Source organism: Lolium rigidum, chromosome 7 (genome assembly GCF_022539505.1).
Source record: "Lolium rigidum isolate FL_2022 chromosome 7, APGP_CSIRO_Lrig_0.1, whole genome shotgun sequence".
Taxonomy (NCBI): Eukaryota; Viridiplantae; Streptophyta; class Magnoliopsida; order Poales; family Poaceae; genus Lolium; species Lolium rigidum.
Genome location: NC_061514.1, coordinates 148,395,382 through 148,410,708, shown reverse-complemented (window position 1 = coordinate 148,410,708; position 15,327 = coordinate 148,395,382). Strand labels below are relative to the sequence as shown.

At 46.6% G+C, this 15,327-nt stretch overlaps 3 protein-coding genes across 3 annotated transcripts; 2 read left to right on the top strand and 1 right to left on the bottom strand.

Annotated features, from left to right (window-relative positions):
* Window positions 1-6,781: 6,781 nt before the first annotated feature.
* Window positions 6,782-8,365, bottom strand: LOC124674679 (60S acidic ribosomal protein P2A-like). The gene is made up of 4 exons (XM_047210726.1): window positions 8,293-8,365; window positions 7,707-7,795; window positions 7,151-7,374; window positions 6,782-7,000 (listed from the first exon to the last, which is right to left on the bottom strand). Exons 2-4 carry the CDS (start codon window positions 7,792-7,794, stop codon window positions 6,974-6,976), a joined length of 339 nt encoding a protein of 112 aa, XP_047066682.1. The 5' UTR covers window position 7,795; window positions 8,293-8,365; the 3' UTR covers window positions 6,782-6,973.
* Window positions 8,366-8,665: 300 nt separating this feature from the next.
* On the top strand, window positions 8,666-12,609 carry LOC124678208. The gene is made up of 8 exons (XM_047214126.1): window positions 8,666-8,794; window positions 8,902-8,979; window positions 9,132-9,199; window positions 9,698-9,847; window positions 9,935-10,008; window positions 10,097-10,215; window positions 11,586-11,669; window positions 12,271-12,609. The coding sequence occupies exons 3-8, from the start codon at window positions 9,193-9,195 to the stop codon at window positions 12,377-12,379; spliced, it is 543 nt and encodes a 180-aa protein (XP_047070082.1). The 5' UTR covers window positions 8,666-8,794; window positions 8,902-8,979; window positions 9,132-9,192; the 3' UTR covers window positions 12,380-12,609.
* An 817-nt stretch (window positions 12,610-13,426) lies between these two features.
* Window positions 13,427-14,625, top strand: LOC124670766. Its single transcript, XM_047207240.1, has 2 exons — window positions 13,427-13,733; window positions 13,850-14,625. Exons 1-2 carry the CDS (start codon window positions 13,427-13,429, stop codon window positions 14,623-14,625), a joined length of 1,083 nt encoding a protein of 360 aa, XP_047063196.1.
* The last annotated feature ends 702 nt before the right edge of the window (window positions 14,626-15,327 follow it).

Genomic DNA, 15,327 nt, shown 5'->3' with positions numbered 1-15,327 from the left:
GGTTCGGGATCGCGGTTCCGGCGAGGTTCTGGGCCCCGGTCTTCATTCCGACTCCTCCTATGCTCGGGCTCACGAACATTGTTCTGGTTCCGGCGAGGTTCCGGCGAGCGCTCCCTGTTTCTGTTTCTTGGCAGCACGTTGTCGCGGATAACAATTGCACCGTGCCCTATGGGCCTGGTGTTTCCGGCTGGACTACGGCGGCGAGGGGGTCGCGGGTAACCGTTGGGCGGAGGAGAGGGGTTGCGGTATCTGTCTCGTCCGGAATACATCGCATCCTTTCCCTTTCTTGGATCCGACGGAGGCGTCTGTGACGGGACGGGGATCGGATTTGGGTGTTCCCTGGCCCTCCTTCTGCGCTCTGAGGATCCGGTGTGTGATTCATCATCGGGATGCCGATCGGCGTGGGCGTCCTTCTGCGCGGTGGATGCACAGTTATCCGGATTGGATTCCAACCTGCGCGAAGTATCTGCCTTGCTCTGCTGCTGCATTGCTGAAGCGACAAGTGTGCGGAGATGGTTGATATCAACTTCTTCGTCTTTCTTCTTCAGCAATTCCGCTGCTTTCAGCATGTTGTCCTTTGGAGTTTCCAGCCGGTCGGTGAACTGCGGGCGTGTTGAAGGCTATCCTGCGAGGCGGAATTGCTTCTCTGACAATCCGATCCGCCTCCGCCTGCGCGTAGGTCATCTTTACTTCCCACTCAGCCCTCATGCTCTTGACGTGCTCGAGTGTGTTAGTAATCTCGCGGTCCTGTCTGTCGAAGTTTTCCAGCCAGGCTGCATGATCTGCCCTTCCTATCTTTAGTGCAGCTTCGGCGTCGGCGAGCCTCTTGGTTGTGGCCAGCATCTCCTTTCTGGCGGTCTCTAGAGCCTCCAGATCTGCGGCGTGGCCCGGAGTTATAGGTGTGTTAAGGATCGCTCGCGCGGCCACCTCTTCGCCGACGGGATTTCCTCCGAAGGAGAATCCCTTTGGGGTCGCACCCGAGACATTGGAGATCCTTGTTGGGATGGCTCGGATTGGCTAACTTGGTCTCCGGATCCGGTTTGTCCCAGGCCGCTACCGTTGCGAGAACCCGCTTCGGCTGGGCGGAGTTGACTTCAGGCTGATCGCCGAGACCATACTCCTCCAACTTGCGCACGAAGTCATCGGATTCCATGGACGGAGTGTCTCCGGAAATTGGGCTCGGATTGCCCAAGATCGACTCTTCGACCGGAGCTTCGCTTTCTCCGACAGGCTGAGCCTCGATCCGGATCGCGTTGTTTTCCGGTGCCTCTTCCTGCTCGGGACCAGCTCCGACTTCATGCGGGGCGGTTCCGGCGGTATGGGCCAAGAAGTGTACGAAGTGACACCTTTGCTTCTCTAACACTCGGGAGACCCGGGCGGATCCGCATTGGTCTTCCACCTTTGTTTCCTGCTCGGGGGCGGATTGGGTGGGCTTTGATTTTTCCGGATCTAAGGCGGAATCTTCGCTAGGAAGTTCCGGCGTCTCGAGATCGGATCTTCGCGGCTCGCGTCCCGCTCGCCGGCGGTCGCGTCGGCGCTTCTTACCGGTGGGTTTCCGTCGGAATCGACGGTTTCCCCGATGAAGATGTGTATGCCGCCAACCGGGACGATGGAGAGCTTGATGGGGTCGGTTTTAGCCGGAATCCAACACTCATCCGGAGGGACGATCGGCAGATTTCCGGCGTAAAGGACACGCCCCACGGCCGATGGTGTCGTCGTAGCTTCCCATGGCGGAACCCTCCCGGTTCCGGCCTCCAGACGCCGCAGGCCCCACGGTGGGCGCCAACTGCCGTTGCCTAATCGACGGTACCTCGGAGGAGGGATCCTCACGAGGGGGAGAAGAAGTAGGGGCCATAGGGCGGAGTGCACACGGGACGGTGGTACGCGAGTTACCCAGCTTCGGAACACCCGCACGATGACGGGGCCTACCGCTGCTTGTCCGGAATTATCCGGGCGCTTTCGCGTTGTTACAATGAGTTGTGGTTGTAGCTCTAGGGCTCCCGGGATCCGGCTTATAAAGGCGCACGGATCTAGGGTTTACATGGAGAGTCCTAGCCGGATTACGTGACAGCCTAAATACGGTACAATATCTTGCCGTGCACGTCACGGATCCGCCTTCCATATACGTCGTACTGGATCCGGGTTCCTCATGGGCTTCCATGGATCCGGGTTACTCCTATGTCGGTACGGATCCGGCCCGCCGATCCCGGGCTGGACTTCTTCCTTCATGATCAACAAGCAACTGGGCCGCCCGATGGGCCACATGCCTCATCACCGTCTGTGGGCCACCCAGGCTTGCCGGATCTGAGCACTGTCGATGGTACACCTATGAAGTATACCCACAACACATACTGCCTGACAAGACCAATAGGCATAAGGTCTTAGGGATGGAGAAGATTACATACACCATCGGCAAGCATAAGGAGCCAATTTTTGCCACTGTCAATGTTGTCAACACCACGCACTTCTACCGGAACCAGGCTACAAGGTTGAGTTTCAGACAGGTGCCAGTTTTCCGACATCAATGTGATCTGTCTACCGTTCCATGAGCTGTAGGATAATATATTCCTTTGACCAACAATGGGTCGATGAAAATTCAACATCTTGATCCCTAATCACCTTTTACACTAAATATTGTTGTCCTGCTTAATTTATAGGAACAAAATATTCAACTTATGGATTCACGACTTGATATGACTAAACTACCAAAGGGTCATTTTCAAGTCAAAGTATAAGAGATACATACTTCCAATCCTGAAAGTGACGGAAAAAACATTCAGAGCATAAGGATATGGTTCCGTACAAATTCAATAGCAGTTGCTTAACAAACAACAAATATTAACATATTGACAAAAGAGAGAACCTTGTAAATATCTTAGAAATATCATACAGAATACATGGCCAAAGCATGGTCCCAAATGCTAGTTAACTACAAAGACATACATGTTCTAATGCAGAGGGTAGTGATATCTTCTGGTCCAGAATATGGAAGGCTTCAGTTCCTCCAATGTGAAGGTTTTCGCGTAGAACGTAGCACAAAATGCGCTTGTTACAGAAGATAATAAGAAGCGCCAAGGTATGAAAGTTTCTGGCTTTTGTAAAATCTGTGATCGTGAAAGAAAAGACACGTCACATGCTCTGTTCCGATGTCCACATGCCTATTCACGTTGAGGAGCAATGTGGGAAGTCTCGAAGCTACCGTCTGACATCCAAATTCAGTCAGATTCTTGGTTTCAATCTGTTCTATCAGTGATCCCTGAATAAGAGATTGATGCTTTTCTGTTGGTCATTTGGCGCGCCTGGTATGGCCTCAATGAAGTCACTCATGCAAAACCCCTGGCACCAATTGAGGGTTCTAAGCGCTTCCTTTGCGGGTATATGAATATTTTAAGGAATATAACGCAATTTTCGACAGATAATATTGTGAAAGCGAAGAAAAACTTATGTAATGTTGCTTGAGAGGAGGTGGTGGAACTGAATAAACCACCTGATAAGTGTTGACTTAAACCTCGGCCTGGCTAGGTTAAACTAAACATAGATGATTCAGTTAAAGTTTCAGATAGCACTGCAGGTGCTGGTATAGTGCTACGTGATGAACACGGCCAGGCCAGCTCATCGGGTGTGATGATCCCTTTGAGTCTGAAGCCCGAGCGTCTGAGGAAGGCATTAAGCTAGCCTTACAACTAAGTACCAAACCAATTGAAGTTTGATTGCAGCGGTGTCGGGTAAGGAGCAAGACAGATCTCCTTTTGCTTTTGTGATTTCAGCTATTAAATTCTTGCTTAGTGGTCATAGAAATATTCTTGTAAAAGCAGATCGTTAGAATAGGGTTAGTCACTGCCTAGCAAACTTTGTAAGGGCAAAAGCTTGCATTATAGTGTGACATGGCTCGGGTTCTGAATGTGTTAGACAGGCCATTCATCATGATCTCGTTGTAATCCCTACTCCCTAGTGCTTAATATATCCTCTTTTAGCCGCAAAAAAAAGACATACATGTTCTAGCTGCATGGAGTAGTTATCTTGTGCAAGTTTCATATAGCACATTTCAATCAATACACTATTCTTTCTAGATAAACTGTTCAAACAATGAGCAGTTGAGAAGTACATCACACAAATTTTTTTTTATATAAACAGTATCAAAATAGCATCAGCTGACCTGAACATCAAATTGTCCTGTTCCACAGCAGTTGTTTTAACTAAAAAAGGTTGCCCAGGTGTCATTTGACCTACGTAAAGGCAACATAAGTCAGATAAGATCAGAACATTAAGGAAAATACATTCTAGAACTGAACTTAACATTTACTTGACTAAACAGGAGGTCAATACCACATGATATACAACCAAAAAAGAGTTGTGTATTAAGATAACATTTTCAACAAAAATCGAAGCAGACGGTCCTGACATTAGCATAGCAAATTAGCAACAACCTCGGGGTCTGCTCTTGGCAAGGGAAGATGTTTGGCTGGAACCTTTGATTGGGAAGATGTAATAGAAAAAAACTGTTACTGATGGAAAGAGCTATTAATATTTAGAAGTAAAAAACTCAAAAGGCTGGAGCCAATTTCACTTAAAGGAGGAAATGGCCAGCAGTTGAACAACTACGCTTTACTTCCGCACATGTACTTTTGATACGGTAAGAAAAGCCCTAGAGTGGTGACTGAAATTGTGCAAATTTTTTGTTGCCGGGCTTATTTTTGCTTCTCAGGTGATTCAATGCCAATAAAGCCCTATTTTGCATGGAGAAGACGTTTTGCATTTGAATAACAATACAATTTGTTGCATGAATATAGCTAATAACTCTTTTGGCATTTAGAATACTCGTGTTGCTTTATGCCTTACAATTGGCAGTCTCTCCGAGAGTAGTTCCCCTAGTATCAAAATCCGCCCGATTCTTCCTCTTGTGTTATAAATTGAAAAATTGCAACATTTCATATCAACTATGGTATTGCATAAATGGTGCTAATGTGACTATTGATTCTAGTCACCTTACCAAGTCTGACCACCAAGTTATATACAAATGCATTAAGCTCTATATAACATTTGTGTACCCTCTAAAAGTACAAAAATGGTTATTGTTGGTCAAATTTAGCTAAATAGATCAACTTAGTTGACTTTATTGTACTGTAAGGTTGTAAAAAAATCAACCCGGGCACTACTCACAACTAAACCAAATCAAATTATGTACCTTCCATAGATGTGTAACACTTAAAATGGAATTTGGGACTATTTATTGTCTGGACGACTATGCAATTACTACATGCAAATCATCTTTACACCATTCTTATTGCTAGTGACTCATTTTCACTAGTGTTAATTTATGTACAGGCGCCTTTAGCTATCCTAGCACAGCGCCGTTCATTTGCTTCCCTAATTCAGTTATGAACGAGTGAAAATGTAAATGGTTTGTGCACACACATAATGTCAAGAAATGATAAAGAAACAACTCTACATCAAGAACTGCAAATTTGATATGTTCTCACTTCGGCAGTAGATGAAGTGGAAGATAGGAATAGTCAAATTTGTATCAAGTTCTCATGAAAATTAGTGGACGTAATGGGTGCGATACAGGTGCCATGGCCCTGGGACGACATATAGAACAAAGTTCATCTAGAGAGGCCAGAGCCGAAATATAACAACACATTTGCCCAAGGATCTGCAAGAGGAATTGAAGCGAGGGGTCTATCTCATCGTAAAGAGAAGAGGACAGCTTGAACGGAGGGTAGGCTCGGGAGCGGAAGAGTTATTAACGGAGAGAGGCAAACCTTTCAGGTTATTTTGTTTTCAATTTCCATTTCTTGAGCTCTAGTTCGAGGAGGTAGTTAGTAGTTTCTGTTCTGCTTTCGGAAGCAAGTCGGAAGGGGAGCCAGGTTGGAGTATATCTTTGTTAGAGCCCCTTGATAGGGGTTGGGGTAGATCAGCACTACATGAGATTAGGGGTTTATTCTTTTCTTTGTTGGAGCCCCTTGATTGGGGTTGGGGTAGATAAGCCTTCGCCTTACGATTCGGTGGAGTAGAATATCTATCTTAGAACCCTCATGATTGGGGGCAGGGGGAAGATCTATCTCTAAGTTTCTAGTAGTACTTAATATCCTTTCCTTCTGTTCGGGCCAGCCACAAGCGGGAAGTAGGGGAAGGAGGGAGGGGAGAGGACGATAGTCCGATCACCGTGGGGGGAAACCATTCCCCTCATAAGTGGAGTACATAGATCAAGGCGCGGAGCGGATTGCAATAAAGCAATAGAGAGTTAGCTACATATATTGAAGTTGAATCTATGCTATTTGCAAGGCAAAAAGCTATCAAAGATAGTAAGTACTCGGTGGTATACTCCTGGAGCTCCCATCACAAAGTATCAAGATCAAAGAGACTTCTTCCTGGGGAGCATATAATTCCAAGATACCATGGGTAAAATAGATTTATCAGCAGTACAAAAATTCATCGATATCTCAAACAAAAATGTAACCGATTATCAGTATAATGGTTATTGACAGTTTGAATTTCCCCACACCTACTTTCCCGAAGAGCAACTATATGCAGCAATCATGGGTACAACTTGAACAAAGGTTAATAACTGAGCTTTTAGATAACAACCATGGTGAGCTGCAGATTTAGGAGCACAACAATGCTCACATATTGCAAAGAAACATGCAAATGCCAACAGCTAATGTGCAACTCGAACACAGCTCAACAACCGTGCAACATGAAAAGGATTAGACGTCATAACTTCGCCAGCAACACATTTAAAGCAATCAACATGTACGAATTAAATTTAGCAGACAGTAGATAGCTGAGAAAGAACGAAATTTGGATAGCAAAATGGTATGGTTCACCAGTAAATCAACCAGCAACCAAGGGCTGAATTACATATCAAAACAGTCTTCCCAGTGTTTCACAACTCAGCTAAAGAAAGACTAAACATCATAGACTCTAGTTTCTTGGCCAAATGTCGATGCTGAAGATAGGAGATGCCAAACACTTAGTCAAACAGGCTGAAACCCATGTCCTGCAGATAAATGTGCATATAAGCAGTTAGAAATTTTATCAACAAACTAGAGGCATGTGCAGGCAGGATAATATCAAGTGCAAATCCACAAGTTCTGACGATGGATTATACAAGATGAAGTTGGTAAAAAGGTGAGAACAGTATTCTTACATCATCGCTCTCTTCCTTCTCAACGACCTTCTCTTCCTTCTTGGACTCAGCTGCAGGAGCAGCACCGCCACTGGTGGGAGCAGCTGCAGCAACTGCAGCACCACCACCACCGCTTGGAACTGAAGCAAACTTCTCCCTACCAGCAGCCAAGAGCTCAGTGATGTCCTTGCCCTTCACTTGGGACAGCAAGAGTTCCAGCCTCTCAGCGTCAATCTCGCAACCAACTGCAATGCATAGGAACAACTTTAAATTAGATGACACCATTGCACAAAAAAGGTTATATTCGGTAACATTGCATTTCAATGTAACAATAGGTTAATGTCACCTAATGTAAACGTTCATTGGTCTAACTAAGATGCCATACTCTCAAGTAAACTGAAGTGTACTACTACTAAGCATAGTTCATAGTGACTGAAGGTTTACTTGACATTATCATAGAACAGATTGATGGAAGTAGAAAAACAAACTAGTAGCATCATGATATAACAGCAGGACAGAAAGTTTCATCAGGCTCTCAACATTTGACTGCTAGGTAAAATGGGCCTGACAACATTACCTGACTCCAGGGTGGAGGTCAGGTCCTCTGCAGAGGGGCAGGAGTTGCCACCGAGGTAGGCAAGCAGGTACGCAGCGATGTACTTCATCCTGAAAAAGTAATGCAATTCTCAGCAAACGTGACTTCATATAACTGATAACAGACTAGGTAATCATGTCTTGAGGTATGTGTAGTAAAACATCCTAAACAAGTAAACAGAACGAAATATTTAACCTAGTCCAAGCTACATGTTTATACATCTAGTGGTTTTACAAGGTACACCTTGCAGTGCAGCCTCGGCGTACTCGGCTATGCCGATAAAATCTTAAACGAACCATAACGCAGTATTAGATCTAGGAAGATAACGAACACATTTCTACCTGCAGCAACTCAAACACGAAACTAAACGAACAAACATCGTGATACACCCCGAAATCTAGAGCAAGCAGAACAACCCAACCAAACCCATCTATAATCTATCATCCATTTCATCAAAAAACAAAATCTAGAAGAGCACATCGATACCATTCGCAGGAATACATATTTGACATCGAGTAACAAGATCGTAACAAGGAGATGCAACATGAGAGGGTCAGCGAGGAATTACTTGGATCGGCGAGGGAGAGAGCTGGGGTCGCTGGGGCGGCGGCGGCGGGGAGCTCGAGTGATCTCTAGGGTTTCTGCGAGGAAGGGTTCTCGTGTGCGCGGCTGAGCTGCCTATTTATACAGCTCGCTCCCGGGTCGCGCTGCGATCGGCGCCGTCCATTTTCCATCGGACGGCGGATTCCGTGCCCTAGCTCCGGCACTTGCCTTCTCAGCCGTCGATCCATTCTGATCGACGCGGAGTAAATCATGGGCCTTTGGGCTGCTACTTGGTCCACTAAAGGTAAGGCCCATTTAGAGTTAATGGGCCGGGAAGCCAGTCAACCGGTACTTTGTGTCTGCTTGATGCAGGAGAAAGCCCACGAGTGGCTCTCAGCCATAAACCTTCTTCCTTCTTCCTTCCCTCTGGTGTCCCGGCGCGCCGCTGGTTGCCACGACAAGCGGCAGACCCACCAATTGGACGAGCTCCGGCGACAGACGATCCAACCGGCGGCAACGGCAACGCGGTGAGCACCCTCTCCCGTTTCCCCTGGTTTGGCTGAGACGATTTTGCCCCAATTTGGGAGCCGTGTGTTCTTGCACGTGAGGTGTTTGATGGAATGTTTGACGGTAGGTGTCGTGGAGGAGTACAGGCCGACGAATCGCCGGCGCTTGGTCCACGGTGTTTTACCCGGTCAGAGCAGGAGGAAAGGTACTTAGCAGCTCTGAGGGCCGGTTCATCTGTACACCGTGTTTTGATTCATTTCGCCGCGGCGCAGCAGCAGCTCTGGTAGTCATTCCTTCTGCTTTGTGTTGTACGAAGAACCCGAGCCTAACTTTTCTCTTCTGTTTGGCTGGATGCAGGAAGTTGATCAGTATTAGCTGCTTCGGGCTTATTGCCGGCGTGAAGAGTTGCTAGGCCACCATGGATGGTATGTGTGTGCTGGCTCCACTCCCATTTCCTATCTACTACTCCCTCCATTTCATAATTCTTGTCGTGGTTTTGTGGTATATTGTGGTTTAGTGAGGATGAGCATTCAGCAATAGTGTGGGCCTAGGATGATTGTTAATCTGATTAGTAGTTACGGTGCCAAATCTTGATGCGTGCCTTTCCGGCATGTGGTATCTTCGAGGCGAGCCTAGTTAATCTTTGACGAAGAAACCTTAACAACGAGGACTCAGGACAGTGAGGTTATAGTTGCAGAGTACAGATATTTCATTGCTCAACGAGAGAAGAGAGAGCGTCACCCACATTGTGTTTCAGCACACTGAACAGAGTTTTTCTTTTCTGAACTAAATAACAAAAAGAAAGTTGGTAAAACTCTGGGTACTTAAAGGATGCTCCTTTGGCTGATTTGTGTGGGAATTAGAATCTAGTTTCTAGTTGGCTGCTGCTTCTGCTCATGGTGTCAGTGGGCCTTTTTCAACAGTCGATAAACAAGAAACGATGGAAGAGACCATTCTGGTCGGCGATGATCTTATGCGTGGGCCGCCTTCCCCTGTCGTACCGAAAGAAATTGCATCGCATGTCCTCGAAGGAGTTGAGCTTTGCGATGGTATCCTCAAGAATCTTTTCCTGTGTGAGTAACTATTTGCTCTCATGTCCCAACACGTTTGTCCTTTTCCATATGTAAAACGTATGAAGAAAATATATTTCTGTGATCCAGGCCTGCAAATCAATGATATTGAGCCATTTTGTCAAGACGAAATTGTGCTATACCAACAATGTATTGCGAAACGGGTCAGTTATATTAACCAATCTGAAGCTGTAGCTTGATTCCCTTACCTGTTTAACCAACTGTGTGCCATTGTCTGTCTTACTTTTATAGGATAAGGAAATAAGGGAGCGGCTCCAGGATAGTGAATATAAATTGGGTGTGTCGATGCCTCTTGAAGCAGCAAAGGAAAGGGTCACGCAACTCCAGTCAGAACTCACACTGCTTGAAAGGTGACCTTAGTGCTGATGCTCTTTGTTGCAGATATATTACAATAGCATCTCCAGTTATTAGAAGCGGTTAATAGACGTATTAAAGTTTGTATATTAAGCTTCAAGGAAAAAAATTCTTTGAAATTTATAAACCCTAGTAATCTGGTCCATTGCCTGGACATATGTAAAATTCACTTACCTTCAGGGCTTTTTTCTAATCTACATCAGCAACTAGATACAAAACGGCTGTGTGCATCCTGGTTATGCAGAGGCTGGATGTAATTGCTTATTAAAGTAATAAAGCATCCTTTATCGAAAAAAAATCAGCAACTAGATAAAGAGTGAAGAAATGTTGGGAGATTTCTTCTGCCCCTTCGATATCTTTATAATGCAACATTATAGGTACCTCTAATGTTTAAAGTGGAAATTGTCAGTCTTCATATATTTTTTCTCCTTTTTCATCTCCATAGAAAGAAATGGGAAGTCTATTGTCTACATCTTGTTTTCCTATGTCATTGTCATAAAAGAATTAAATTGTACAACTTGTCATGACAATGTACATAAGTACTTGATGGCATAATAGCTTCCTATGCTTAGTTTAAATTTCGTGCCTTGCAGTCATTTGGTGCTAACACACTGAAACGCCATTTTGTTCATACTTGGACTGTTGGACGATTTGCCTGTTGGACCCAGTTAGCAAGGTTTAGTGTAGGAAAAGAGCCAGGATGAGCTTAAACCTATGAAGTACCAGACAACTGACGTTATTTGGTTAGCTTGTTGAGTGAGAGGGATGGAGTGAGGGAGAACCAGTTAGCAAGCTGGCAAGCTTCGAGCACAGGTTAATTGGTTATCTTGTTGAGAGGGAGGCAGGAGGCTAGCTGTTTTTGAGATATATCTATCTAATATTCTTGTGGGCCATTGAATAATATACTTTAGTCCATGGAGGGTTTTAGTTTTCTTGAAAAGGTTATGTAAAAAGCTCTTACAGCACGCTTCTGTTTTATCACTTTTTTGTTGATCAGTTACAGCCCTTCAGCCAGGGGTGTTCTTTGACATCTGCGATAGGGCATGGTTCTGCTTAACAGGCTGCTAGCAGGAGCTTGCTTGGCCTCCCTATTATGCATGCCAAATATTTGTTCTGGCTTCCCATAAGTTGCACTTGTTATCGTATCTTACTGACTTGTGGCCAGCACTACTTCTCCAAAAGGAAGGAACTTGTAAAAGCACCTCGTGACCAGACTTCCGCATCCTACTGAATGGATTTACAGTCTTCTGATTTGATGGGCACTTCTTTGTTGCCAAGATACATTTATTTTGTTAGATGCATGTTTATTCCCACAATTGCAGTTTCTTGATTTCTGCTTGCATATGAGCTTCTAATTTTATTTCAGGCGTATGATTCTTGCAAGTGGACTTCAGGGTATGGAAGGATTTCGCCAACGATGGAGCTTGCATGGACAGCTTGGCGATACAAGGTAACTGTTTAACAATTGAAAGACCTGGTTTGTACAAATGAATAGTGAACTGTGAGAACCTAGGGTGCCACGGTGCTTATACCTTTCTTATTATTGACAAGACATACTTCATTAAAGTCTATAGCTCCTAACTCAAATCTAGATGATTGATGCAACTAGTAAATGCAAACATGCAAACAGAGGTATCAGGGCTTCTCTCATTTGCTTTATGGTCAAGAAAGATTGTCTAGTATGCAGTTTAGGAGATACAGTTTCCATCTGGAAGCCATTTATTATGTTTTCATGTTGATATCAAAATGGGAGGTGTCTCCCATGCGTGTTTGCGATGGAATACAATGTCTGTCTTTTGTTCTCCATTTGTTCGTATTACATTTAATTTCTCCTGTGATGCTTGCAACTGTTCTTTTTTGTTGGGAATTTGTGTAAGGTAGCATACCATACACCTTTTGTGGCATCTGGGAGCTGTGTCTCATATACCGCTAGAGACTAGGAAAGTGTTTCAATGCTTAGTCCAAACAAAAGTACACCATTTGAAGGGCAAAATGCACTTTATTTCCATTTTTCAATTTTTTTTATCATGTTGCTGTTTTTTTGTCTTCAGAAAGAGATTGGAAGCGCTGAACAATGGAATGGCGAAAAGAGAGAAGCCAAGTTCTCCTGATCCAGTGGAAGGCACAGCACCTGCAGCTAAGAAGAGGTGGTTCTTTTAGTACGTTAGCACAATTTTTCTGACTTGCAAAACAATTGTAACTTATGGCATGTCTATGGCAATGTCATGCAACCATTTGTCGCTGTGTTATTCTACCCCAAAGCAACATTTTGTGTCTGCTAAACCAGTGGGTTCGCCTATACGCAGCTGCACATTTGATTTAAATCTGTGGAAATAGATGGACTTGAAACCTTGAAGATACCATTTGAATTACCCACGAATGTTATGCTAGATCGCCCCTCCTCTTTGAGAATTGAAATGAGCTACTACTACTAGATCGCGTCCCTCTGTTCTGCAGATGTACGTTAACGACAGTCTGGATTGTTTTGTTTATGAATGGAGTAACCAAGCAGATGCACTCAACCAGGATAGTACTGAAGCTGCTATGGTTAACCTTCATCATTGATCCACTTCATCATTGATCCAGATGTAACGGAACGAATCACAACTGAGCAGCTTCCTGAAGCAAAATAACCACTAGGACTCTGTTTAACATAGACGGCTAGATGCGAACATGTTCCTGTAAGGTGTGGCTTACGTTTTCCCCCTGAAGATTACACCCTGCTCATGTCTTGTTCTACTCAAGATCACGTATATATCCTTAGATTTTTTTGCTGATTTCCTGGAATTGTCAGTGACCATGTTAAATCCGAATCTTGGTTTCTTAGTAAAGATAAGCAGGGTCGTTGAGCTGTCTTGCCCAAGCTGACCATGCAGATTCTGCTGTGCATGTGCCAGTAACATAGAGCGGATGACACTCGACGCCAAGGCCGAGAACAAGGCCCCAGATTTCATCAACCGTTCCCTCGCCGGCGTTGGCCGGGATGGCAAGCGTGGAATCGTTTCATGTGGCGGGGGCAGCCGGCCGAGCGACGGAGCCATTGAGGACAGTTGCCTTCATAGGTGGAAAGCCATGCGTGGCTCCGACGACACTCGGTTAGTCAGAGGCAATGCGTGCTATAAGAAGGCGTTCTGCGCCTTGGACCACCAGATCATCACTCGCATCCTCTTCACTCCACCAGCTCGCATACCTCAGCTACTACCAGTCATGGCGTTTGTCCGGCGCCCGTGTGCGGTGGCGCTGCTCGCCTGTGCCGCCGCGTTCCTCGTTGCCGTCGTCGGCGCCCAGCCGGCGGACCCGAGCGGCAAGCCGTTGGATACCAATCCCATCCTCACGGACCCCGATATACAGCGCGTGTACATGAGCCCTGGCGGGCCGCTCACCACGGTGAGCTGCTACAACCGGAGCAACCCGGCGGCGAAGGAGCCTGACTGCAGGATCACGGCGCGCCAGTGCCCCCGCGGCTGCCGCGACCTCTGCTACGTGCACTGCCCCACCTGCAAGCTCGTCTGCAGTAAGTACCCGATCGATTCATATCCATCTCTGAATTCTCCTTTGTGCAGCTCAAGTTTCTGACCGATCGCTTCGACCGTGTGTTTGTTGTTGCTGCGCTGCTGCATGAAAAAACAGTGTGTGATCTGACCGGCACGGAGTGCTACGACCCGCGCTTCGTCGGCGGCGACGGCAACAAGTTCCTCTTCCACGGCCGCAGGGACGCCGACTTCTGCCTCCTCTCCGACTCCAACCTGCACATCAACGCGCACTTCATCGGCAAGCGCAACGAGCAGGGGGCACGGGACTTCACCTGGGTGCAGGCGCTGGGCATCCGCTTCGGTGGCCACCGCCTCTACCTCGGCGTCAAGCGGACCGTCACCTGGAACAGCGCCGTCGACCGCCTCGCCGTCACCTTCGACGGCCTGCCCGTCGAGCTCGACGCCGCGCCGGCAGCCAGCTGGAGCCCGGCCTCCGCGCCCGCGCTTTCCGTCTTCCGCACCGGCGCGGCCAACGGCGTGGTTGTGCGCCTCGACGGGCGGTTCCGCATCGTCGCCAACGCGGTGCCGGTCACCGAGGAGGACTCGAGGGTCCACGGCTACGGCCTCACCGCCGACGACAGCCTCGCGCACCTCAACGTTGCCTTCAAGTTCTACTCCATCAGCGCCGACGTGCATGGCGTGCTCGGCCAGACCTACCGCTCCGACTACGTCAGCGCCGGGGTCGACATGGGCGCCAAGATCCCGGTGATGGGAGGCGCTGAGAAGTACCAGGTGTCCAACATCTTCGGGACGGACTGCGAGGTGGCGCGCTTCGCCGGCGAGGATGTCGGGGAGGTGGGCCTGATCCAGGAGCCGGCGGACACCATGTGCGGCAGCGGCAAGGGCAGCGCCGGGCTGGTCTGCAAGAAGTGAAGTACTATGCCGCGATAGCTGCTTTTGCGTTCTATACATACGTGTCCGCTGCTGCTACATTTGTTAGTAGCGGTTCTACGTTTGGTTTCAGAATAAATCACCTGCTGTCTGGTGATGTTTTGTGTTGGTCGTCGTACCTGACTACCTGTGTAGGGCAACGTTGAAAGCAAAACGATGCTCGGTGTGTGCTAGGCTAGGATAGGATCGGCAGGCATGGCTTGAGGTTCAGATGCATGCCGACCGAATCTTAGCTAGCTACTCCTCATGGTTTGTTTTTTCGATAACTATTAATCAATGAAGTCTTTGTACTACTTCTTCCCTTTTAAGTATAATCCATATTCTACTTTCGCACTAAATTAAACTATTTTAAGTTTGACAAAGTTTGTATAAAGATGAACTAACGCATTATCTCTATATGTGTCTCTGTGTTGTCTATGTGGGTTTCATAGGTATGCATCAACGGGGAGCTTATATATAGATCCCGTGAGATGATGTCATCAAGTATTGATGATCATCAAGGTTGAGAAGTACAAGTTCAAGATAATTGAAGCTTGCAGTCCATTTGGTGATAATGGAATGTAAAGATGTGTTGTAATAAAGTTATCCCTAGTGATGTATGGGGTGAGGGCAAAAGTTTTCCCTAAGCAACAATGATCAAGTGCAATATTCCGGCTTGAAGGAAGCACAAAGTGGCCTCATTAA